At 46.6% G+C, this 24,609-nt stretch overlaps 4 protein-coding genes across 29 annotated transcripts in view; all 4 read left to right on the top strand.

Moving 5' to 3' along the window:
• The window catches only part of LOC137667899 (tripartite motif-containing protein 10-like), a 28,256-nt gene extending 20,319 nt beyond the window's left edge, over window positions 1–7,937 (top strand). For 22 of the 23 annotated variants that reach the window (XM_068409098.1, XM_068409105.1, XM_068409101.1 and 19 more), the window contains 14 exons: window positions 132–152; window positions 350–370; window positions 501–521; window positions 707–727; window positions 2,684–2,704; window positions 3,677–3,697; window positions 4,128–4,148; window positions 4,264–4,284; window positions 4,409–4,429; window positions 4,521–4,541; window positions 5,659–5,679; window positions 5,993–6,013; window positions 6,812–6,832; window positions 7,064–7,937. In XM_068409098.1, the coding sequence (XP_068265199.1) occupies window positions 132–152; window positions 350–370; window positions 501–521; window positions 707–727; window positions 2,684–2,704; window positions 3,677–3,697; window positions 4,128–4,148; window positions 4,264–4,284; window positions 4,409–4,429; window positions 4,521–4,541; window positions 5,659–5,679; window positions 5,993–6,013; window positions 6,812–6,832; window positions 7,064–7,575 (785 nt within the window). In that variant the 3' untranslated portion in view covers window positions 7,576–7,937. The remainder of the gene's footprint in view (window positions 1–131; window positions 153–349; window positions 371–500; window positions 522–706; window positions 728–2,683; window positions 2,705–3,676; window positions 3,698–4,127; window positions 4,149–4,263; window positions 4,285–4,408; window positions 4,430–4,520; window positions 4,542–5,658; window positions 5,680–5,992; window positions 6,014–6,811; window positions 6,833–7,063) is intronic. The other variant, XM_068409120.1, reaches the window with a different exon arrangement.
• A 101-nt stretch (window positions 7,938–8,038) lies between these two features.
• On the top strand, window positions 8,039–13,301 carry LOC137667897 (E3 ubiquitin-protein ligase TRIM7-like). Of its 2 annotated transcripts, XM_068409094.1 has the most exons (8): window positions 8,039–8,760; window positions 9,442–9,903; window positions 10,110–10,205; window positions 10,291–10,521; window positions 10,635–10,657; window positions 10,992–11,107; window positions 11,233–11,292; window positions 11,723–13,301. In XM_068409094.1, exons 2-8 carry the CDS (start codon window positions 9,487–9,489, stop codon window positions 12,238–12,240), a joined length of 1,461 nt encoding a protein of 486 aa, XP_068265195.1. In that variant the 5' UTR covers window positions 8,039–8,760; window positions 9,442–9,486; the 3' UTR covers window positions 12,241–13,301. The 2 variants fall into 2 exon arrangements, with proteins under 2 accessions (XP_068265195.1, XP_068265196.1); XM_068409095.1 differs by lacking the exon at window positions 10,992–11,107 and having other exon boundaries at window positions 10,291–10,657.
• An 88-nt stretch (window positions 13,302–13,389) lies between these two features.
• Window positions 13,390–19,124, top strand: LOC137667902 (butyrophilin subfamily 1 member A1-like). The gene is made up of 4 exons (XM_068409123.1): window positions 13,390–13,806; window positions 13,974–14,167; window positions 15,018–15,365; window positions 17,625–19,124. Exons 1-4 carry the CDS (start codon window positions 13,754–13,756, stop codon window positions 17,633–17,635), a joined length of 606 nt encoding a protein of 201 aa, XP_068265224.1. The 5' UTR covers window positions 13,390–13,753; the 3' UTR covers window positions 17,636–19,124.
• Window positions 19,125–20,229: 1,105 nt separating this feature from the next.
• The window catches only part of PWWP2A (PWWP domain containing 2A), a 39,877-nt gene continuing 35,497 nt past the window's right edge, over window positions 20,230–24,609 (top strand). For all 3 annotated transcript variants that reach the window (XR_011048906.1, XM_068409631.1, XM_068409629.1), the window contains exon 1: window positions 20,230–20,935. Coding sequence is in view for 2 of the 3 variants with exons in the window: in XM_068409631.1 (XP_068265732.1) it covers window positions 20,250–20,935 (686 nt within the window). In the remaining variant the exon portion in view is untranslated. The remainder of the gene's footprint in view (window positions 20,936–24,609) is intronic.

Raw genomic sequence — 24,609 nt, 5'->3', positions numbered from 1 at the left:
TTCTATGTTAGATTCCAGACTAACACCTAATGTAATAATGGGACAGAAACAAAAACTTTAATAGAAGTAATTAATTTTTTTTTTATGCCTTTTTTGGTGGCCCAAATTAATTCTTCTCCTTCCTTTTGCAGCTGAATCTTCTGAGGAGCTTGGTAAAATCTTATTTTTTTCCTTTTAATTTGTCAGAAAAAGGGGTGGATCACGTTTTGTGATATAAATCTTGTTACATTCATTAATTAATTGAGAATATATAGAGAAATATGAAAATATTCTCTATTAATTAATAGAGAATAACAGAGAATTCTGATTTTTTTTCCTTTTTTTATTTTCTCTTTTGTTTTTTTCCCAGAGGAGAGTGACCTAGAAAGGGGTAAGCCAACAGAAAATGGAATTTCATCTAATAAACTACTAATAAAAAAGGTGTTTGGGAAAAGTCCTATTTCTGCTTCAACATCAACAAATACTTTTATTTTAATCTCATTTTTCTTCCTTGTTTTTAGGGGAACGTGATAAAAAAATAGGTGGGTTTTGCTTTCATTTCCTGGGTCCTTTTGGGCGTCGTCGGGTGCTCGGGCTGGGTTGGGAGTGGTTTGAATGCTGGGAGAGTTCATGAGATTTCTGGTGAGATCTCGTATTCTTTCAGCCCTCCGGAAGTATCAATTAAGCGAAGAAATCTTAATTATTTCATTTATTTCTTTCCTTTAAGAGGAAATCACTGAAGAGCTTGGTAAGTCATTTCTTCTCCCTCCCGTAGTTAATTTTTGTCCTCCCGTAGTTAATTTTTGCCCTCCCGTAATTAATTTTTGCCCTCCCGTAATTTTTCTCCCCTAATTTTTGCCCTCCCCTAATTTTTGCCCTCCCCTAATTTTTGCCCTCCCCTAATTTTTGCCCTCCCCTAATTTTTCCTCCCGTAATTTTTGTCCTCCCGTAATTAGTTTTTGCCCTCCGGTAATTTTTCTCCCATAATTTTTGTCCTCCTGTAATTTTTCTCCCATAATTTTTGTCCTCCTGTAATTTTTGCCCTCCCGTAATTTTTGCCCTCCCGTAATTTTTGCCCTCCCGTAATTAATTTTTGCCCTCCTGTAATTTTTCTCCCATAATTTTTGTCCTCCCGTAAGTAATTTTTGTCCTCCCGTGATTTTAGTCCACCCATAATTTTTGTCCTCCCGTAGTTAATTTTTGTCCTCCCGTAAGTAATTTTTGCCCTCCCGTAATTAATTTTTGCCCTCCCGTAATTTTTCTCCCATAATTTTTGTCCTCCTGTAATTTTTGCCCTCCCGTAATTAATTTTTGCCCTCCCGTAATTTTTGTCCTCCCGTAATTAATTTTTGCCCTCCCCTAATTTTTCCTCCTGTAATTTTTCTCCCGTAATTTTTGCCCTCCCATAATTAATTTTTGCCCTCCCGTAATTAATTTTTGTCCTCCCGTAATTAATTTTTGCCCTCCAGTAATTTTTGTCCTCCCGTAATTTTTCTCCCATAATTTTTGTCCTCCTGTAATTTTTCTCCCATAATTTTTGCCCTCCCGTAATTTTTGCCCTCCCGTAATTAATTTTTGCCCTCCCATAATTTTTCTCCCGTAATTTTTGTCCTCCCGTAATTAATTTTTGTCCTCCCGTAATTTTTGTCCTCCCGTAATTTTTGCCCTCCCGTAATTTTTGCCCTCCCCTTTTTTCCTCCCGTAATTTTTGCCCTCCCGTAATTAATTTTTGCCCTCCCATAATTTTTGTCCTCCTGTAATTTTTCTCCCGTAATTTTTGCCCTCCCGTAATTTTTGCCCTCCCGTAATTAATTTTTGCCCTCCCGTAATTTTTGTCCTCCCGTAAGTAATTTTTGTCCTCCCGTGATTTTAGTCCGCCCGTAATTTTTGTCCGCCCATAATTTTTGCCCTCCCGTAGTTAATTTTTGTCCTCCTGTAATTAATTTTTGTCCTCCTGTAATTAATTTTTGCCCTCCCGTAATTTTTGTCCTCCTGTAATTTTTCTCCCATAATTTTTGTCCTCCAGTAATTTTTCTCCCCTAATTTTTGTCCTCCTGTAATTTTTGCCCTCCCATAATTTTTCTCCCCTAATTTTTGTCCTCCCGTAATTAATTTTTGCCCTCCCGTAATTTTTCTCCCATAATTTTTGTCCTCCCGTAATTTTTGTCCTCCCGTAATTTTTCTCCCATAATTTTTCTCCCATAATTTTTCTCCCGTAATTTTTCTCCCGTAATTTTTCTCCCATAATTTTTCTCCCATAATTTTTGTCCTCCCGTAATTTTTCTCCCCTAATTTTTGTCCTCCCGTAATTTTTTCCCTCCCGTACTTTTTCTCCCATATCTTTTTCCTCCCATAATTTTTTCCCTCCCTGTTACTCTTTTACGTCAGTTTGAGGTTTGTGTTTTCATTTACGTCGATTTGAATTTTGTATTTTCTTTTTTTAATCTCAGTTTAAAGCAAAATAATATTGTGGTAAAAAATAAGTAAAAAATAAGTAAAAAATAAGTAAAAAAATAAGTAAAAAGTAAAAAATAAGTAAAAAAATAAGTAAAAAATAAGTAAAAAATAATAACAACAACAATAACCAACAGCACGGCAGGGAAATTGTCGAGTTGCAATTTGTATAAATAATAAATAAACAATAAAAAAATTATGTGGGACACTTAAAAAATATTATTTTTTCCTTTTTTTTCCCCTTTTTCAGCGGAACGGAGCGCACGGATCGGTGAGTCTCGTTCTTGCCACAAGCCTGAGGACTTTCAAAGGATGAAAAAGCACGAGGGGTGCAAATATTGCTCTGAAATAGAGATTTTTTTAATTTAATATGAGATAAAAAATTCAAAAACTTCCCATCTTCAGGTGCTACTTGTTTGCTTCTCCCCTGCGCCGCCCCAACGCCTTTCTCTGATATTTTTGGGGTAATAAGGAGTGATTTTGGGTTAGTTTTCTGTTGCTGAGGGCTCTTTTCAATTCAGCACTCTACTGAGAGCAATTAAAATGAAAAATTAAAAAATTAAAATTAAAAATAAAATTAAAAATAAAATTTAAAAATAAATTTAAAAATAAAATTTAAAAATAAAATTAAAAATAAAATTAAAAATAAAATTTAAAAATGAAATTAAAAATAAAATTAAAAAAATTTTAAAATAAAATTAAAAATAAAATTAAAAATAAAATTAAAAATAAAATTTAAAAATAAAATTAAAAATAAAATTAAAATTAAAAATAAAATTAAAAAAATTTAAAAATAAAATTAAAATTAAAAATAAAATTAAAAAAATTTAAAAATAAAATTAAAAATAAAATTTAAAAAATTTAAAAATAAAATTAAAAATAAAATTAAAAAAATTTAAAAATAAAATTAAAAATAAAATTAAAAATAAAATTAAAAATACAATTTAAAATAAATTTTTAAAAAAAATTTAAAAATAAAATTAAAAATAAAATTAAAAAAAAATTTAAAAATAAAATTAAAAATAAAATTTAAAAATAAAATTAAAAATAAAATTAAAAATAAAATTTAAAAACAAAATTAAAAATAAAATTTAAAAATAAAATTAAAAATAAAATTAAAATTAAAAATAAATTTAAAATTAAAATTAAAATTAAAGAGAAATGTAGGATCCCCCAGCGAACCCCCTTAGTGCAGGAAAGAAAAATTCAGACTTAAAATGAATTTTCCTTTCACTCTTTCTAGGTGAACTCACCACAGAGCTGGGTAAGTCCTTTTAAATTTGGGGCGAATCTCTTATTTCTGTTGAATTTGGGTTTTGGATGGAGCAAATCTTTGCTTTAAGAGTAGGAGAGTCAATTAGGGGCTGGGTGAATCTCTAGAAATATATATAAATATATAAATTTATATAATTATATATAAATATATATATAAATATATAAATTTATATAATCTATATAAAATCTGCAGCAAAAATATGAATTATAATTATAATTCTCTATATAAAAATTCCAAATTTAATCTATATAAATATATATATAAATATATAAATTTATATAATCTATATAAAATCTGTGGCAAAAATATGAATTATAATTAGAATTCTCTATATAAAAATTCCAAATTTAGCTCTAGGTGATGAACACACAAAGTAATAACTTATTTTTCCTCCTTTCCTTTATTTTTCCTTTTTTAGGAGAACGTGACACCAAAATTGGTACGTGTCCACCTCCTCCCTGACTCCCGTGGAACTCGGTGCGTGGGATCATGAATTTATTTTCATTATAATAATGATAATAATTAAAATAATTATTTTTTTTTCCTCTTTGAAGACGAACTATCTGCAGAAATCGGTGAGTGTTTTCCTCTGCCTTCCAACAAAATAAATATCCACATTTTATGGTCTATATTTTGATTTTATTTAGAAAAATTGATTATAAAACATCAATTTTTTTTCTCTTGTTTTCCCTTTTTTAGAAAAACGTGATAGAAAAATTGGTGAGTATCAGACTTCCTCCCGAGATGTGAATTTTGGGTGTCTGTAGGATCCACATCGTAACAAAAATCCTCTTTTTTCTTCTTTTTTCAGATGAACTCACTGCAGAGCTTGGTGAGTCGCTTTGATTGCAAGAAAGATAAATAGATAATTCTTATTTTTGTCTCCTATATTTATTTTTTTTGATTTTTTTACGCCTTTTTCTGAGCTACTTTGGGGAGTTTTGTAGAAACCCAAAGGGGATGAAGGAGAAAGATCACAGAATCACAGAAACAATGAGGTTGGAAGAGCCCTCTGGGCTCATCGAGTCCAATCTTTGACCTAACACCACTGTGTCAATCAATCAATGAGGTTGGAAGAGCCCTCTGGGCTCATCGAGTCCAACCATGGCCCTGACACCACCATGGCAACTAGACCATGGCGCTAAGTGCCATGGCCAGTCTTCTCTTCAACCCCTCCAGAGATGGTGACTCCACCACCTCCCTGGGCAGCCCCTTCCAATGGCTAATGACCCTTGCTGAGAAGAAATGCTTGGAAAGGAGCTTTTGGGTTGGGAAGGACCTTTAAGACCATCAAGTCATGTTGACGTGGTGGTGTCAGGGCAGTGGTTGGACTCGATGAGCCCAGAGGTCTCTTCCAACCTCATTGATTATGTAAGTCCAACCATTAACCCAACACTGCCAAGGCCATCACTAACCCATGTCCCTCAGCACCACATCTACAAGGCTTTTGAATCCCTCCAGAGATGGTGACTCCCCCACCTCCCTGGGCAGCCCGTTCCAATGGCTAATGACCCTTTCTGAGAAGAAATTCTTCCTAATGTCCAACCTGAACCTCCTCTGGCAAAGCTTGAGGCTGTGTCCTCTTGTCCTATCGCTAGTTGCCTGGGAGAAGAGGCCGACTCCCAGTCCAACCTCCCTTCACGTAGTTGTAGACTGCACTAAGGTCACCTCTGAGCCTCCTCTTCTCCAGGCTAAACCCCCCCAGCTCCCTCAGCCATTCCTCATAGGTCAGACCCCCCAGACCCTTCACCAGCTTGGTCGCCCTCCTCTGCACTCGCTCCAACACCTCAACATCTGGATGCATTATAATTATATAATATATTATATATATAATAATAATCACTAGGCACAGAAATAGATTTTTTTTGGCTTCAGGAGCCAAGAAAGTTGTAGAAACTCAAAAAGGAAGAGAAACTTCCAACAACCATTTCTCTCGTTTCTCTTTTCAGAGGAATACAAAGCCAAAGTGCGTGAGTGTCCTTCTCCTCACCTTCCGGCGCGGTAAAGCACACGTGAGATTTTGGGGGCAGTTTGGAACAGGGCAGCTGTGAGATTTTTGTCCTTGTGGACTTTATTATATTTTTTTTCGGAGGTTTAACCAAAATAAGTCGTGTCACAGACACGGGCCTCGATGAAGTCTTATTTCACAACAGTTTAACTCACACTAGGAAAAAAAACCACTTTTTTAGGGGAAGAAAGGAAATAAAAAATTAGCATGAACTGGAGGCGTTTGGAATTGAGAAACCTTCATTAAAATGACTTTTAATTTTTATTTCTTTTAAGGAAAATGCATTGAAGAGCACAGTAAGTGTGTCTTCCTTCTACAAATACCCTTTGGGTGTTGGGTTGAAGGGTTGGGTTGAAGGGTTGGGGTTGAAGGGTTGGGGTTGAAGGGTTGGGGTTGAAGGGTTGGGTTGAAGGGTTGAAGGGTTGGGCTGAAGGGTTGGGTTGAAGGGTTGAAGGGTTGGGGTTGAAGGGTTGGGGTTGAAGGGTTGGGGTTGAAGGATTGGGTCGAAGGGTTGGGTCGAAGGGTTGGGTCGAAGGGTTGGGTCGAAGGGTTGGGTCGAAGGGTTGGGTCGAAGGGTTGGGTCGAAGGGTTGGGTCGAAGGGTTGAAGTGTTGAAGTGTTGGGTTGAAGGGTTGAAGGGTTGGGTTGGGTCGAAGGGTTGGGTCGAAGGGTTGGGTTGAAGGGTCAAAGGGTTGGGTTGAAGGGTCGAAGGGTTGGGTTGAAGGGTCGAAGGGTTGAAGGGTTGGGTTGAAGGGTCGAAGGGTTGAAGGGTTGGGTTGAAGGCTTGAAGGGTCGAAGGGTTGGGTTGAAGGCTTGAAGGGTCGAAGGGTTGGGTTGAAGGGTCGAAGGGTTGAAGGGTTGGGTTGAAGGCTTGAAGGGTTGAAGAGTTGGGTTGAAGGGTCGAAGGGTTGGGTTGAAGGGTCGAAGGGTTGGGTTGAAGGGTCGAAGGGTTGGGTTGAAGGGTTGAAGGGTTGGGTCCGAAGGCTTGAAGGGTTGGGTCGAAGGGTTGGGTTGAAGGGTTGAAGGGTTGGGTTGAAGCGTTGGGTTGGAGTTTCCATCACCATCGTTAATTTATCTTTTATTGTGCATTTTTAGGGAAAGATGAGGAAAAAATGGGTACGTAATTTAGAGAAAGACGAAGAAAAAAGCGTTAATTTGGTACTCAGAGTTGTGGAATGGTGTCACGCGTGTGTGTAGGAGAAGTTACTCATCAAGTCATCGAGCCTTGAACTCCAGAAAGACAAGACACCCTCTTAGAGCTCCAAGATGACACCAATCCCTGGGCGAAAGGCGGGTTAAATAAGTTTAATTCTCTTTCTCACCCTTTTTTTTTCCCCTTTTCCACAGCAAACGTGACGCTGGACCCGGAGACAGCCCACCCCCGCCTCATCCTCTCCGAGGATCAGAAGAGCGTGAGGTGGGAATACCTGCTGCAGGAGTCTCCTGACGGCCCCGAGCGCTTCGACGCTGATCCTTGCGTGTTGGGTTGCGAAGCCTTCACCTCCGGGAGACACTGTTGGGTGGTGGATCTAGAAGAAGGCCAGTACTGCGCCGTTGGGGTCAGCAAAGAGTCCCTGCGGAGGAAGGGACACGTTAGCTTTAATCCTGAGGAAGGGATCTGGGCGGTGCAGCAATGGGGGTTCAAGAACCGCGCCCTCACTTCTCCTCCGACCCTCCTCAACCTGCCCCGCGTCCCCAGAAAGATCCGGATCTCTCTAGACTACGAATGGGGAGAGGTGGCTTTTTTTGACGTCGACAACGGAATACCCATCTTCACTTTTCCACCGGCTTCCTTCGCCGGGGAGAGGGTCCGGCCGTGGTTCTGGGTGGAGCTGGGCTCCCTCTCTCTGGTCCGATGACCGTATGGATTAAAGGTCTGAAGAGGCTTCCACCAGTGTGGAGCTCTACATCACGTTGCCATAAAGCTTCCAGTGAGGTACTGGGAGCTCTAAAACTGGATTCATAAAGAGGGTCAAGCCTTTGAGATCAGCCTGGAGCTGGCCATGCTGGAAGGTGGGTGATGAGGGACATCATGAAGCTGCTAGAGGGGATGGACAACCATGGTCTTCACCTCCCACGACATCTCCTTGCACCGATGAATTCGTCTTTAACCCCTGCTTGTTCTTAGCCACCTGTAAAGCCTTAAACCTTGTCTCTTGCCCTACCATGGGATGGCCAACTGGTAGGTCCCAGCTGACAATAAACCACTTGAGACTCTCCAGAGCACTTGATTTCTTTTTCCAGCTGGTTCAACATGGGCCCATCCTGGTCCTTTCGGATGATGCCCACAGCCTGTATGATCTCTCCTTCCAGAGTCAATGAGCTTGGAAGAGCTCTCTGGGCTCATCGAGTCCAACCATTGCCCTGACACCACCATGGCAACTAGACCGTGGCACTAAGTGCCACGTCCAGACTTTTCTTAGACCCCTCCAGAGATGGTGACTCCACCACCTCCCTGGGCAGCCCCTTCCAATGGCTAATGACCCTTTCTGAGAAGAAATGCTTGGAAAGGAGCTTTGGGTTGGGAAGGACCTTTATGACCATCAAGTCATGTTGACAGGGTGGTGTCAGAGCAATGGTTGGACTCGATGATCCCAGAGGTCTCTTCCAACCTGATTGACTCTGTGATTCTGTAAGTCCAACCATTAACCCAACACTGCCAAGGCCACCACTAACCATGTCCCTCAGCACCACATCTCCACGGCTTTTCAATCCCTCCAGAGATGGTGACTCCACCACCTCCCTGGGCAGCCCGTTCCAACGTCTGATGAGAAAAATGATGAAGTCATTTCAATCCAAGCTTTATCTTGGATTGAAAAGCCACGTTGGGGACACTGATCTATAAATGAGCCTGTCCCTGGCACGGAGACTCCGGGCAGCGCATTCCTCGCCGTGTTTCCTTAAATAGGGCTGATATTTTCCCTCTGTCCTCCACGTGACCTGACTCTGAGCTCCAACAGCCCTTGGGGTGGCCGGAGAGGAGCCCCGTGGACTAAATCACGCTGAAAAAAATCCGTGAAGACCTTGTGTTGCTGCCTTGAGGGGTAAGTGTCTCTTTTTGGGACGGTGGGAGATGTCCTGGCAAAAGGAACCAGCCACCCTGGCACTGCTGAGATGTTTTTCCAAGCGTAAAGATGTTAAATTTGGGGTTGCCATGGTGTGTCCACACGGTGAAAGGTGTCAAGGTCTGGGGACATGTTGCTGAGGAGCTTTGGGTGCACGTTCAGGCTCCGATCGATCAATTAAAATTGGTTTCCAATAAAAGGAAAGCAGCAAGAAGATGGAAAAGCCACTTTCCAGCACGGTTTCTGAGCACATGGAGGGTCTCTCCGTTGGCAAGTGCACCCCAAGGCTTCAGGCCATGCTTTGAAGGGTGGGAAGCAGATGTGGGGGGACACCAGGTCGTGTACCAGCAAGGGAGCAGGTTAGAGCCTGAGCTTTGGGGACGAAATGCTGGTTCCCACCAGGTGGGAAGGTTGGTTCCTTCTCCTTTGGCCATCCCAGGGGTGGAGACACCAACCTGAGATGGCAACGCCCGCGGTGCAGACTTGTGTGTGGGCGAGACACACCTTGATGCCCAAGAGATGGACGTTGAAGTCCAAGGCTTGCTAGAGGTCAACTCATCCCTTCCTAAAATTAACGTCTAAAAGAGATTAGAGCTTCACTCTGCTGCTCCTCCTTCCTCCACCCATGCTGAGACCTTCTATACGTTCCCTCCGCTGCAGGCAACAAGGGGAAGAGGAACAAGAGAAGCTGGAGAAGCTGCCACCATGGCCTCTGCTTCATCTGGAGCAAGGGAAGGAGGAGAAGAAGTCACCCACCACACCGTCCTGCAGCATCATCCAGATCCTGGCCACCTGGGCTGTGATCCCACCAGCTGTGGAGGTGGCACAGCCCGATCCTGGCCAGAGCGAGGAAGACTTGGAGATGCCGAGGCCGTTGGCCATCAAAGCCGGCTCAGGAAAGGAAATTTCCAGCCCAAACAGCATCTGGAGCATTTAGCGGAGAAGCTGAAGCTCTTGGATCTAGAAGGAGGCAGGGAGGAGAAGGAGCTTCTCTGCTCATGGAGCAAGAGGACGGTCACCTTCAAGGGTGATGCACAAGCATCTGGCTCCAGCCGTGATGGACCAAGGGCTCGTGGAGGTCCCACTGCATCCTACGTAGAGGAATCTACCCAGGAGGACAAGGTCAGGTCCATGACTGAGCTTGGGTTATTCCTTTTCTGAAACTTCTCATGAATGAAACTGGTTCCTCTGTCCTCCTGTGTCTTCTCCATCCTCATGTCCATGCTGTGATTTTTTTCCCAAATAGGGGGGTGGGAGTGTCTCCAATCATCCCATCCCTTCCCCACTCCCCCCCTAGATACCCTCCCAACCCATTCTTCTTCTTCCAGGAGCAAACACACCATGACCTGGAGAAGCTCAAGAGAAAAAGGGAAGAGATTTTGGAACTGAAGATGAGTGGAGAGAGGAGATGCCACGACTATTTGGTAAGTAGCTGTTGCCATCACCCAGAAAAAACCCAGAGGTGGTGGAGAAGTGTGGTCCATGCTGGTGTCCTTCTGTGTCCTGCAGACACAGACGGAGGTCGAGAGGCAGAAGATCGTGTCTGAATTTCGGCAGCTGCGCCGGTTCCTAAAGGACCAAGAGCTTGTCCTCCTGGCTCGGCTGGGAGAGCTGGACAGAGAGATGATGAGGAGGCAGGAGGAAGAGGAGACCAAGATGGCAGGGGAGATTTCACTCCTCGATGTCCTGATCTGTGAGATGGAGAAGAAGCTTGAGCAACCTGCAGGCAGATTCCTGCAGGTTGGTTGCTCTACTGAGCAGGGCAGAAGAGGGTCTGGTGCCACCTTGGCTGGAGCCTTCACCCAATTTTGGGGTGGGAGACTGAGGCTTTTTCTTCTCTCTTGCTATTCCAGGATGCCCGAAGAACCGTGGACAGGTAGGTGGTCTTCCACCACCCACGTCTCAACGGTGGGGGAAGGCTCCTAGGCAGCATCCTCATGGTTTCTGGAACAGAGATGGACATGGTGGTAGTTCAGGCAGGACTTGACGTGAGGCTTGGAGAGGTGTGGAGGCAAGGAGGTGTCCCTGAACCTGGGGATGCCATGAGAGGAAGCACCCTAAGACTGGAGGTCCTCTTGGGCAACGGGGACCCAGGTGTCCTCCTGTTGGCATCTCCGAGCCTGGGACAGAGGGACATTTTGGGGACAGGGGGTGGAAGGATGGTCCCAGCACCTCGAGTCCTGTATCTAAGGGGAAAAGTTTACATCCAGGTGGGAGATGGACAATGCCTGGAGGACAACGGAGACCTTCTCGGACCTGGAGCGGAAGCTCCGTGTCATTTCTCGCCAAAACTATGTCCTCAGAGAGACGTTGGGGAGATTTCAAGGTACTTTGGGGCATGACTGGGTTGATGGGGGGGGTTGTCCCAGGAAAAACACGATGGGGGGGCAAAAGCGAGGAGAATTACCAGCTGGAGAGCGTGATGTCCAACCTTTGTTCTTCATCTCCTAGACATTTTGCCATCTGAACTGGAGAAAGAGCAAGGACCATCTCTAGAAGGACATGGAAAAGGTGAGGTTCTTTGGAGGAGCAGTTGTGAGGGCTCCAACAAAGTCATTTTTAGCCAAAATAGTACTTAAAACAGCTGGGAAATGATGAGTTGAGCTCACGTTGGGGTTCCTCAAGGTACAAAGATCTGCCCAGTCCTCCAGGCAAGGAGGACTTGCCTTGAGGCAAGGCTTTCCCAAGAAGGAAGACATGGACCTGGTCTAGCAGGAACCTGGTCTAGAGGAAAGGTGTCCCTGCCTGTGGCAGGGGGGTGGGACTAGGTGGTCTTTAAGGTCCCTTCCAACCCAAACCATTCCATGATTCTATGAGATGTTTCTGCTCCCAAGCCCAGGACGGGCAGATACGTGATGCTGGAACTTGTCCTGTCCATACCACGGCTTTTTTGGGGGGTGATGTCCTCCTCCAACACCACTTTCTTCTCCATCCTTGACAGCGTTCGTGACTCTGGACCCCGACACCGCCAACGCCCAACTCATCCTGTCCCGGGACCGGCGAGGGGTGAGATGGTCGGATGTAGGGCAGGATCTGCCCACCACCACCCCACAGCGATTCGATGCCTCCTGTTGCGTGCTGGGCTGCCGGGGCTTCACCACTGGGAGACACTGGTGGGAGGTGGAGGTGGTCGGAGGCAGGACCTGGGCGCTGGGGGTGGCCCGATGCTCCGTGCCCAGGAAGGGTTGGCTTGAGTTTCAACCGGAGAAGGGCATCTGGGCCATGGGACGGTGCGGGAATCGGTACCGCGCCTTCACGTCCCCCATCACCACCTTCCCCGCCACTGGGCAAACTGGGAGGGTGCGGGTGGCTCTGGACTATGGAGGGGGACAAGTGGCATTTTACCTCGCCGAGCGTCAGCCCCCCATCTTTACGTTCCAAGAAGCCTCCTTCGGTGGGGAGAGCATCTTCCCTTTCTTCTGGGTGGGGAGAGGTTGCCACCTCCGCCTCTGCCCGTGAGCTTTCCCTGCCCTCACCCAGTCCAGCTTTGGGGCCATGGCATCGTAGACCTTGTGGTGGATCTGGGAGCCGTTGGTGGCAGAGCCCAAGTTGGAGAACCTGCAAGAGGAGAAAGAAGGTCCCTGTCCTTTGAGGGGGACATAAGAACCTCCTGGAGGCCTCCCCAGGAGCAAGACCTCAGCTGGCCCTTGGGAATTTGGTGGCAGAGCCCAAGTTGGAGAACCTGCAAGAGGAGAAAGAAGGTCCCTGTCCTTTGAGGGGGACAGAAGAATCTCCTGGAGGCCTCCCCAGGAGCAAGACCTCAGCTGGCCCTTGGGAATTTGGTGGCAGAGCCCAAGTTGGAGAACCTGCAAGAGGAGAAAGAAGGTCCCTGTCCTTTGAGGGGGACGGAAGAACCTCCTAGAGGCCTCCCCAGGAGCAAGACCTCAGCTGGCCCTTGGGAATTTGGTGGCAGAGCCCAATCTGGAGAACCTGCAAGAGGAGAAAGAAGGTCCCTGTCCTTTGAGGGGGACATAAGAACCTCCTGGAGGCCTCCCCAGGAGCAGGACCTCAGCTGGCCCTTGGGAATTTGGTGGCAGAGCCCAAGTTGGCGAACCTGCAAGAGGAGAAAGAAGGTCCCTGTCCTTTGAGGGGGACAGAAGAACCTCCTGGAGGCCTCCCCAGGAGCAAGACCTCAGCTGGCCCTTGGGAATTTGGTGGCAGAGCCCAAGTTGGAGAACCTGCAAGAGGAGAAAGAAGGTCCCTGGACCTTCTCTTTGGCTGTAGGAGACCTGGCGTGTTGTCTGGAAGCGTCAGGGCTTCTTGGACAAAGACGGGTCGGTTCAAAGATGCTGCCTTGAGGTGTTGAAGGCCAACAGCTCGGTCTTCTTCTGCCAGGCTGTTTTGTGGGAGATCTGGGGTCATTTGGCACCAACGCTCTCCAGTTCCTTCACAAGTTGGGTTGGTTTTGGTGGTGTGAGGAGCATGTGCCATGCCTGGTCCTACAGCTCCTCCAGGACCTGGGATGTGTCTGGTATCGGAGCATAGAAGTTCCCAATCAATAAATCAATATTTAGCGATATCGATTGTTGCTGCTGCTCCAGGATTTGGTTTCAAACCAGAGCCAGGTGCCACGGGGTGGGACGCTGCTGAGACCACGCTGCTGGGGACCACCTGCTGCTCCAGCCCGGGGGGGATAGGACATGAGGATGGGACGCTGGGGACAGCAGCAGTCATGTCCTTCCCCAGGGCTCTGAGGTCCTCAAGGTGACAGGGCCCAACTGGGATGTCCCCACACTTGGAGCCCTCCAACCCCATCTTGTCCCCCTTCTCCCCACAAGCTCCTGGCTGTGGTGGGACTTCAGGGCCGCTGCTGGGCTCCTCCTCCATGGCCAACGAAGCTCTACGCTGAACCTCCTCCCCCACAAACATCTTCCTTTTTCCTTCCTCCTTTATTTATTTCTTCTCTCTTTGGGTGGAGCTCGTAGTCACGCCCAAGGCAATCCTGCACCTTGAAACCGGGCAAAGGTTGGAGATGTTGGAGATGTTGGGTGCAGCCTCGTGTCTCCAGCAGCTCGGACCCGTCCGGTGAGCGAATTTTCTTTCCGTGGAGGATTTTGGAAATATTTAATTTCATTTCAAGTCTTTTAAGGGATTCAGAAGAATCGTGGTGAGGGGGGAGCGGGGCAGAGCCGCGCGCGGTCCCATCCTGCCCTCAAGCAACGGTTTCTTCAACGGTTGGGTTGCTCGTGCAGGTGGTTTGGTGGGATTTCCGGAGCCTCTTTTGGGGGCAGGTGCAGCCCTTCTTCCCCATCCCCTCTCCGGTGGCTTCATCACCCTCCCTCTGCCTCCCTTCCTCACCCTCTTCTCCAGCTCCGGCTGCAGATGTGGTTCCTCAGGGACCTCCTGAGTTGTTTGGTGACTCTCCAGGTCTTCCAGCTGGGATCAGGTAGGGATCCTACAAGGCTGGTGGGAGCTTTTGCCCACTCCGGGTGGTAGATGTGGGGCAGGGGAGCTGCTGTGGGGTGGGGGGAGCCAAGCCCAGAGCTCAACCATGGATGGGTTTCACTTTCTCTTGGGTTCTTCACGCAACGCCCTGGGTACATGGAACTATAGAGTGGGTTGGGTTGGAAGGGACCTTAAAGACCACCTCGTTCCAACCCCCCTGCCCTTGGGGACACCTTCCACTAGACCAGGTTGCTCCAAGCCCCCTGCCCTTGGGGACACCTTCCACTAGACCAGGTTGCTCCAAGCCCCATCCAACCTGGCCTTGAACACTGCCAGGGAGGGGGCAACCCTCTTTGGGCAACCTCTTCCAGTGTCTCACCACCCTCATGGTGAAGAATTTCTTCCCAATATCTCATCTCAATCTACTCCTCTTTCAGTTTAAAACCGTTCCCCCTCGTCCCATCACTCCATACCCTTGTCAAAAGCCCCTCTCCAGCTTTCCTGTAGCCCCTTCAGGTACTGGAAGGTGCTAGAAGGTCTCCATGGAGCCTTCTCTTCTCCAGGATGAACAACCCCAACTCTCGCATCTTCAGTCCCATCCTGCACTGCTCCCCTAGAACGTTTATTGCTCATCCCAGGGTTGGCTGGGATGAAGGTACTTTTCTGGAGCAGGTTCTTGCTCCTAGAAAACCTCCTTCTCCTTCAAGTCCTCCCTCTCCAGTTTCTCCAGCGTCTTTGGTCCACAGGGAGGGCAAAGCAACACCGGTGGGATGGCGCGTGCACCAAGCTCACCCCTCGCCACGCAATGCCCTAACGTAGGTGCAACCTCTGTGTCCTTCTCCATCACCAAGCTGACTTCAGAGTGGTGGGACCCGACCGCCCTCTCCATGCCACCGTAGGGCAGGACGTCGTGCTGCCGTGTCACTTGTCCCCCCGCGTGGACGCTCGGAGAGTGGAGATCAGGTGGATCCGGCAGCTCTCCTCCGAAACGGTGCACCACTACCAAAACGGAGAGGACCAGTACGTGGAGCAGATGAAGGAGTACGCTGGGAGGACTGAGTTGGTCAGAGATGGACTCTCTGGTGGAAGGTTGGACTTGCGCATCATCGGGTTGAGACCCTCCGATGATGGCGAGTACGTCTGCACGGTGAAAGATGCCGCCTCTTATGGAGAAGCTATAGTGGACCTGGAGGTGACAGGTTTGTGGCCGGTGTGGTGTCTCCACGGGATGGTTCGAGTGTCCGTGGCTTTGTGTGTCCCTCCCAGACCTCCATCCCAACCTCACGTCCATCGATTAAGTGCTGAAGGTCAAGAGCTGTTGAAAGAGGTTGGGTCTAAGGGGGCTTTTCCCTTCAGTGCCTGCCCAGGAGGGACCATGCACGTGGTGCTGGAGGTGGCTTTGGTGGGTCTCTGCGGTGTCTGTGAAGGGTGTCCTCATGGGTGGTGTGAAGGCACTGGGGACAAGCTGCTGAGCAGCTCCTCCATCTCACAGCCTGGGCTGCCAACCGGGCCAAGGATGGGACCCAACGCTGTGTCTGGAGTTGGGAAGAGACCTTCTTCCCAGGTCTGACCAGCTGGACCTTCTCTTTGGCCGTAGGAGACCTGGCGCGTTGTCTGGAAGCGTCATGGCTTCTTGGACAAAGACGGGTCGGTTCAAAGACGCTGCCTTGAGGTGTTGGAGGCCAGCAGCTCGGTGGTCTTCTGCCAGGCTGTTTTGTGGGAGATCTGGGTTCATTTGGCACCAACGCTCTCCAGTTCCTTCACAAGTTGGGGTGGTTTTGGTGGTGTGAGGAGCATGTGCCATTGCCTGGTCCCACGGTCCCTCTGGGACGTGTCTGGTGTTGGATTTGGTCTTCACCTTTGAGTTGAGTCCATCCCTAACTCACCCCCAACCACGGGCTCTTGTAATTGTATCAACGGGTGTAATTGTATCAATTCCTCTCTCAAATTCGGTTTCTTCTTGCTACTTCTGTCCTTTCTGCCACTTGCTGAACATGCAGAGACTCATTTTAATCTGCAGAAAGTGTGTCAGTGCCATTTGTTTAATTAACTTAATTCATTTTATTTTGGCAGTTTCTAAAGGTTCTAGGATAGAAACAAGGCCCCAGCTATGCCAATCACTAAGCAAACCAGTCACAGAAAGACAAACCCTATCCTAAAGAGATTACAGGCTAGATTTAAAATAAACAGAAATTAAATGGTGATCAAAGGAATTTGGGATGGAAAAAAATTATATAATGAGCACTTTTTTGTTAAACTTACAAGTTTCAGCCTGCATCTACATGCCTACTGTTAGTATACTCTCATTTAAGGGTTACCTATGATATTGTATTTCTGTTGGCCATGAGAGCAGTATATAAATGTCCTTATTTACCTCTTTTTAAAAGCACATATAGCACCTTTCAACACGCAAATGATACTGCAAAAGAGCTGTTTACATTCTATTTTAAGACCCCCTGTCAGTTTAAACTGATTGGGTCAAGCATATAATCTCTTCTGTTATTGCAGTGAAACAAGTCAGAGTGTTAACAAGCCATACAGCCAGATCTGTTTCCTATGCTTAGCATAAGGATTGCTGGGGGCTCCAGTAGATGTAAAAGATGACAGTTAGCATTTTAATGCTAACCATAAGCAACACCTGCTGAAAAGCAAGGTGGATTTCAGTAAGCATTAACTTCGCTGAATTTTTTCGAGAGGAAATCTTCTATTTTACGCCCATCCTCTACATAAGTCTGAGCTTAACATAACAAAAAGCCTGCTGGGCTGAGCTATTGGATCTCAATATCCCATCAGCTCAAGGGCTGAGTAGTCTCTTTGTACGGGTTGGTAATTTCTCGTAGGCTCAGAATTTACTGCCGTCCTTCTATGCCATGGCACAGCAGCACCAGAGAAATGAACTGTGGCTAACTGAACTGACCGGCTAGCACAATTAAAATCACAAACCGTACAAAGTATCTACACAAGCCATGCTGTTTTATAGTAAGGACCATGACAGTTCTGGCCTCCCGTGCATGAAAGCTGTCTGGCAACTGTGCTTTTGCAAACTTCTATCTCAGTGCAAGTGTTCGTAAGGTTTTGAAATACAGTACGTCTCCCGAGTAAAAAATAAAAAATAGTTTTAAAAAACAGAATAGAATATATGACAATACATATCCTGTACACTGCCAGCCCTTCTAGCTAATGTGATGCCTTTTCCTCACAATATTAGTCTTGGGATGAACAAATAGATTACTACTAGTGTAAGACAGCCATAAGGAAAACAGCATTTGAACAGATGCTCATACCTCTAACGTGCAGAACAGTCCTGTGCACGCAGAGTATGGTTTGGTCTACTGTTGAAATACAGCTGGAGTACCTCCAAGCACAGTGGAATTCTTTGCGTAGGAGAGCAATGTAAAAACAGTTCTGGTGTTACATATGAACTATCTTCACTAATATGCTTCTTTAATCTGTCCTAGGACTCATCTGAGTAAGGTAAAAAGTTTCTGGGAAACAAATCTTCATTTTCTACATGCCGTATGTCGTCATAGTTGCACGGAACAAAAATAATGAGAGGAAAGAACAGCAGAGTCCTCCTTCCACTCCTACGACCATTTTTTTTATACCAGGCTTCTTCAAGATGAGAACTCTTTTAAGAACCATTTGCAACTTCTGTGAACCTTCCAGAGCCACTACTGCGTTCTCCTTGGCAGAACATACGGAAAAACCTGAAATCTCAGATCTGAATTAAAACTGAAAACCTTGCACAGGGATAGCTTTGAAATGAAGGTAACTCGGTAGCAACACAAATCTCATTATTCTCCAGAATTCTGGCAAAGAACATATTCAGCCTTAGGGGGGCCTAGACAGTTGCCATCTTTCAAAGCATTATGGCCTCAGGATATGGAATACAGATCTTTTACAAATACGGTCTAACAAAATTGTTTCAAAATGATTTAGGAAATAATATTAATGGTAGGTAGTTTTGGAAAAGCTTACCAAATCTGATTTCTTTTAAGCCACAGATCATACGCTGAATCCATCTGCTGTATCTCTGTGATACAGACTGACAAAGCTGCAAGCATGGCTGGAAAAAAATAAATTTGTAAATCAGTATCTGCTACTCCTTCCCCCAATAAACACATTCTATTCTACCCACCCACACTACCAAACCACTGATTTAACAGATATGGTAGTTAAACATACAAAACTGTATTAAGCAGTTTTATCTTTAGCAAATTCTTTTAACTATATTTCTAAATGTATTTGTCTCCAGAAATGAGCTGAGCTATTCTTCCTGATGTTCCCATATGTTTCTTACACATTTTATCCCACAAATAATCCAAACATTATGTTCACTATGCAAAGTAAACCACTATCAGATACAAAAGGAAGTCTTTACGTCTGTTACGTAAATAAAACCACTATGATCAGGACAACAGAGTAGGTTAATCATGCCTTGATTACTTACTAAAACCCTATAGCTAGCAGCTTGCAAGATCATGTTTTATTTGCATAGTTATACGTAGCTTTTTTTGCTGTTACAGAATACTATTTATTCCATGTCCTCATTTATTATTAAAATTAAAAAAAAATTCTCTGCATTACTGTAGTCCCTTAATTACATATAACTCATCTTTCCTACAATTAAGAGAAAAAAGGTGAATGTAGTACGAGGCCTTAAATCTGTTCAAGGATTTTTTTCTCATACCTCTTGCAAAAATTTCATTAGTTCCTCATGCCTGTTATTTATAAGTTTTTTACCTGACAACCCGGGGTGTAGCTCTGTTTCTATTGTACGCATATGGTTGGTAGCAACTTCGAAGTCTGAGAATACAAGTCACTAACATAAAAGAAAAGGAATATTTTATTTTTTAAGAAAATCTTATAGTCTTGACTTGTTACTTTTCACAAAGTTTCATTTGTTCCTGAACAATAATAGCACTAGGAAGAATAAAACCATTCATGCTTTAAGATCACTTTTGTCTGTCTCCAGTTGCTCCTACTTTTCTTTCCCATCCATCCTTCCTTCTAACAAATCCCTCCTTTCTACAAAGGACTCAGCTTCCCAAAATGTAAAATCATGCATATAAGACTAAACCCTTTCATTTTTCATTAATTTTTGTTTAAGAAATACAAGATTTCCTATCCGGGGGTAAAACATGCCCACACGGTAACAACTATTGATCCCACACGAAGAAAAAACACTGATATGGACCATCTTAAGGGAAAACGTTAGCTCTTTTTCTCTCCTTTTCAACATTGCGCTTTTCACCTTTATCCGATATACCTAATTTATGCTATTTAATCTTTTAAAGTGTTGATTTACTTCACAAAAGACACCAGGCCCTCTGCCTTCCTCACACCTTCCCTCTCCCCACACTGCTTTTCACTCTCCCTCCCTCCCCTCAGTAAGGGCCCCGCTCGCCCCCGCAGCACAGGGACAGGCAGCGCCACAGACCAGCAGCACTCCCCGCCTTCACGCACACGCGGCGGCGGGCGCGGTGCCGCACACGCCGGTAGGCAGAGACGGCCTCTCCGCCGCGGGGGTACCGCTCCAGGGCGGACTAACCCCGCCGCCTCCCGCCCTCAGACGGCCTCTCCGCCGCGGGGGTGCCGCTCCAGGGCGGACTAACCCCGCCGCCTACCCGCCCTCGCCATCTTCCCTCGCGCCCCCTCCCGGCCGCCCGTAGCGCGCATGCCGGCCACCGCGCGGCTCCTGCCTCGCGCCCCCCTGACGGACATTTGGCGCCGCCAATTACCAGCCTCCCGCGGGAGCGTCTCCTCCTTCCACCAATGAGGTGGCGGAGCAGCCCTAGAGGCTCAACCCCTCTAATCTGTAATGGCCTGTAAGGCACTAAGCCACGCCCCTTCTTCCTCTTCCCGACTCTTCATTGAATGAAGTCCCTGCTGGCCAACGAGAAGTTCCCGCTTGGCTTGACGGACTACCCCGCTGTCCAGTAGAAGTAGAAAATTGCACCGCGCCCACCAATAGGCTGCTGGATGCGAGCCTAGGGGGCGGGCTCACCCTCCCAGGCGGGCGGGGAAGGCCGTGGTTATCGATCCCGCTGCTGGAGGGAGGCGGCGGTGAAGCAGCAGAGAAAATGGCGGCCATGGCTGCGGAGGCGGCAGCGACTGCAGCGGTGCCGGGCGATGGGGGGGCCGGTGAAGCTGAGCCCGAGATGGAGCCTATCCCGGGCAGCGAGGCCGGCGCGGACCCTCTCCCTGCTGTCACCGAGGCCGTGGAGTCTGTGGTGCCTGATGGGGAGGAGGCCGATGGGGGAAAGGTTGCTCCCGGCGAGGCCGAGGAGCCGCCGCCTGTGCAGCTCGCCCGGAGCCCAGCCGGGACTCGGGAGCCGGAAGCTGAGAGGACGGAGAAGCTGCCGCCCTCCACCCCGGAGGTGGGCTCGCCCCAGGCCGAGTACCGGGGAGCGCCTAGCCCGGAGTCCGAGGAGGAGCCGCAGCCCTGCCCGCCGCCTGCTGGGCACCCTGAACTTCCCGAGGAGGAGCCGCAGCCCTGCCCGCCGGCTACTGGGGGCTCCGCGGAGCCGGAGCCCGGGGAGGAGCCGTCCCGGCCGGAGGAGGAGGAGCCGGATGCTGCTGATGCCGCCGCTGTCGAGCCCAAGTCCCCGGTGCCCGTGGCTCCGGCCGGAGGGGAGGCGGAGGCTCCGCTGCTGCCTGGCTCCGAGGTGCGGGTCACCCTGGATCACATCATCGAGGACGCCCTGGTGGTCTCGTTCCGGCTGGGAGAGAAGCTTTTTTCTGGGGTCCTCATGGACCTCTCTAAAAGGTGAGATCTCACGGGGGAGCCGTCCCGACCCCCTACCCAGCCACGAGGGCAGCGAGCTCACCCAGAGCCGCCTGCCCGCGCCGCCCTGCGCCTCTCCCGCCCTCGGGAACGGCCCCCGACGAGGCCCGCGGCGGGGAGCGGCCTGGGCAGGGGCCGAGGGGCGCGACGGCAGCAGCCTCCCCTCCCCTCCTTCACCCTGGGAGGCCGGAGCCGTGGGTCCGCCTGGGGGCAAGCGGCTCCAGCCCCCGCGTCCTCCCCAGGGAACGGAGGCAGCAGCTCACGGGCATCCTCCTCCTCGACCCTTCTAGCAGAGGGTGGAGGGGGCGGGCAGAGCAGGGCCCCCCGCCCGCCCGGGACCGAGCCCCGCGCTACCCGCCCGCCCCGGCCTCCAGGCGCGGAAGGGGCAGCGGGCCCTTCCCTGGGCGCGGGCGGTGAGCGGTGGCCGGCGGCTCTCCGGCCGCCCGTGTATAGTGCTGCCCTTAACAAAGGTAGTCCCGAGTGGGAATGAGAAAAGGAGCCGGGAGAGGGGCGAGCACATGGGCACATCCTTTTGACTCGGTTGGGATTCAGGTCGGGCCTCCAGCATCCCTGTCTGCTGGGGAAAAAAGGACCTGAGCTACAGATGGTGGCATTTGTTCCAGTCTTTGTACAAACATACAGACCCAGAGATGTGTTCTTCCTGTTGGCTTGTGTCTTACATTGCCTGGGTAACCTTATATTTCAGTACATACCGTTTTTCAGAATACTGCTTTTCAAGCCAGACTATTACAGCCCTGAAGTAGTTATTAGCACTGATTGCTTCTTGTATGCAATGAATGGGGTGAAGTTTAATGGTTCTTATCAAACTGTGAGGTTTAGGGTTTGCTTTTTTCATTGCCTTCCTATAGCAAAGGGCTCTCAGGAGGCCAGAAGTCATTAGTGATACTGTATATCTTATAAACAATCTAGCTATTATTTACAGGTGAAAATACCTCTTCGTCTTAGTGTTTGTTTTCTAGACATATAAGGACTGTGCAAGTACATGAGAGAAAAGTGAAATTTGACCAGGGTTATTATTTGAAACAATTGGTATGCAAAAAATGCGGTGCTTTTTTCCCCATATTTAAGATGCAGGTGTGGTCATATGTCTTTTATCACTCCCTGTCACATTATTAGTAGCTGTTTAATAACTTCCTATAATGTCAATATTATCAATGCTTTCTAAAAGGAAAGGTATTGGGGACCAGCACTTTTGTCCTGGGCCTAGCTGCTTGGTTGGTTTTTGAAACAGAAGGCGTTTTCTGAAGCCCAAGTTCTGGATAATGTAATGGAAGTAAGTTTTAAATTTGTCACTTATTGTGGTTTGAAATGCTAAGTTATCATTTTGTCTTTTGAAGCCAAGTACTAAAATGTGATCTGCAAACTGTACTCACCTCTAGTGTGAAATATTAAATGTCTCAAAGCAGGCCAGAATGCGTTACAACTGAAGTTGTAATGCTAGTTAACATCGATTCTTTTGTAGGTCTGAAGTTTATACCAGCAAAATTACATTGTTGCCCTGCTTAGCAGGGTGACAAAGCACATGCTTCTGTACTTCTAGAGGCCTATACATGTGAAGAAGGAAAATATCAGCTTCTCCCTTACTCCTGAAAGAAATCATATCTTGCTAAACACATGTTGACCACAAACATCCCCTCATTTGCCTGAGGTTTTCTTGTGCACTGAAGATCCTTCTTTCATGCAGCAGATCTGCTGCAGCCCTTTGCAGCAAAGGTCATCTGTAGCAGGCAGACTGTCTGCTGCTTTTGCATTGTGGCTTTGGTGTAAGCATGCGTCTCAGTTTCCCTTGTTTTTAAGCACAGGCCCTGGGGCAACTCTGTACAGTAAGAGCTGTGAAAGAGTGATACATGAAGGCTGGTGCTATTACTCCCAGATTCTCTTATGCAGTGGAATCACTTATTCCATTCTCTCCATTCATATGATCTTGGACTTCCTTCAGAGGTGCTTGTTACATGGGAATCCAGAAGGTGAAATTTAAATTCTAAAAGCCAAGCTCTTCAGAGTGCCTGGACAAGAAGAACTGAATTTCTAGACAGAAGGTCTATAATATTTGGCTGGTGACAAGTAAATATTTGTGGATGAATAGGAATAGTTCAAATGTCTCAGAACAGGACATGCAGTGGTAAGCGAACTCTAGAAATAGTCCAAGAACTTGCTACCTGTAAGAAACTGAAGCATTATCAGAGAACAGGTGTTACATGGATGCCCAAGATTTAAATTTTATTCTAGACTTTATGACTTCGGTGGTAAGTGACTGAATGATAGTACTGTTTAGGTATCAGCTTTTCTTTATATCTGTTTGTTTTTGTTTTGTGTAGCAGCATGTGGACTTGTCAAACATTAGCATTTTTCATTAACTTCCTTCTGTATGTGTGGCAGGCCCTGGAATTCTTATAACAAGTTTTTCCACTGGACCAAAAAAAAAAAAAAAAAAAAAAAAAAGGTAGGGTTAAATCAAAACCACCTAAATTCAAGCATGCATTTACATGAAAACCCTGGGAGTTCAAGTATGGAAGATGAGTGGTTACTGAAAGCTATCCTCACTAGCTCATTCAAGTGCGTGGGAGTAATATTATAAACTTTCCTAATGCAAAGGGGATCAATATTTAATAAGAACTGGCAGTCTTAAGATAAAAGTGAAATTTGGTATTAAATTTACTCATTCACTAGCTTCAAAAATTGGCTAATGTGTTCACTGCACATGCTAATACTGTTTTCATCATATACTTGGAAAAAAATAATTCCTAGTCCTTCTTGGATCTTAATTTCTGCTTTCCCCTCCAGAGCAATGAACGTGCTACTTCTGTACAGTACTAAGAAGAGTATGTTTCAATGATTCTTTGAAAAACCTGTCCACTGGACTCTTTTTAGTCTTCTCAAGTAGTGTTCTGAATTACTTGAACTTCAAGGTGAAAGAAAAGCAAAAATGTCCCCATATATTTCTGGTTTTAAAGGCTTTTTTGGTTGGTCTTGTTTTTTTCTTTTTTCCTATTTCTGTTTCCATGGTTGAAATGATGCACTGACTTTGCATTTTATTCTTGTGGACTTTGATATGAAGTCAGTGGTGTTTGTATTAAAGCTCTGATTTCCTCTTCCTCTCCTACCCCCTGTAAACAGGATGTCCATTTATGAGTTTAGAACACAAGCATCTCAGCATTCGGTGGACTTTATTCCTACATTTATTTGAGGTAAGGAGGTAATTTCTCTGCCTGTACTAATGGCAGTCTCGTGTACCTGTCAGCAGCTGCACAGGAAGTACAAAATAAGAACTCACATCTACTGAGTCCCACATCAATTTCTTATGCAGTAAATGATCATTTAAAGAGGGACACATCCTCCCTTTTGTTACTCTGAAGGCTTATTGCACAAATTAAAAATGTGATCCTACTGTTAAACTTTATTACTATTATTGCCATTACTTTTTAAGTGCCTTATTGCCTGCTAGGATAAGGTTCTGATGCGAGTTCCTCAGTGTATACGTGATGGAGTCACGCTGGTAGGAGAGACGGGAAATGCAGCCAACCATCAGGCAGGCAAGAGAAGGCAATCCTGTCTTACTTTGTCAGAGTGGATAGTGGAATGCTTCATGCACGACTGTAGTTTGTTTTCCATGCCATTGTACAAATTGTCACTGA

Source organism: Nyctibius grandis, chromosome 10 (assembly GCF_013368605.1).
Source record: "Nyctibius grandis isolate bNycGra1 chromosome 10, bNycGra1.pri, whole genome shotgun sequence".
NCBI classification, from domain to species: domain Eukaryota; kingdom Metazoa; phylum Chordata; class Aves; order Nyctibiiformes; family Nyctibiidae; genus Nyctibius; species Nyctibius grandis.
This window is presented reverse-complemented; position numbering and strand designations above follow the sequence as displayed.

Coding starts and splice junctions, on each gene's coding strand:
- LOC137667897 (XM_068409094.1), top strand. CDS start 9,487: ATGGCCTCTGCTTCATCTGGAGCAAGGGAAGGAGGAGAAGAAGTCACC. Junction 10,206..10,290: donor GGAGATGCCACGACTATTTG/GTAAGTAGCTGT, acceptor TGTGTCCTGCAG/ACACAGACGGAGGTCGAGAG. Junction 10,522..10,634: donor CTGCAGGCAGATTCCTGCAG/GTTGGTTGCTCT, acceptor TTGCTATTCCAG/GATGCCCGAAGAACCGTGGA.
- LOC137667902 (XM_068409123.1), top strand. CDS start 13,754: ATGTTGGAGATGTTGGGTGCAGCCTCGTGTCTCCAGCAGCTCGGACCC. Junction 13,807..13,973: donor CAGCAGCTCGGACCCGTCCG/GTGAGCGAATTT, acceptor TTGCTCGTGCAG/GTGGTTTGGTGGGATTTCCG. Junction 14,168..15,017: donor GGTCTTCCAGCTGGGATCAG/GTAGGGATCCTA, acceptor TCCATCACCAAG/CTGACTTCAGAGTGGTGGGA.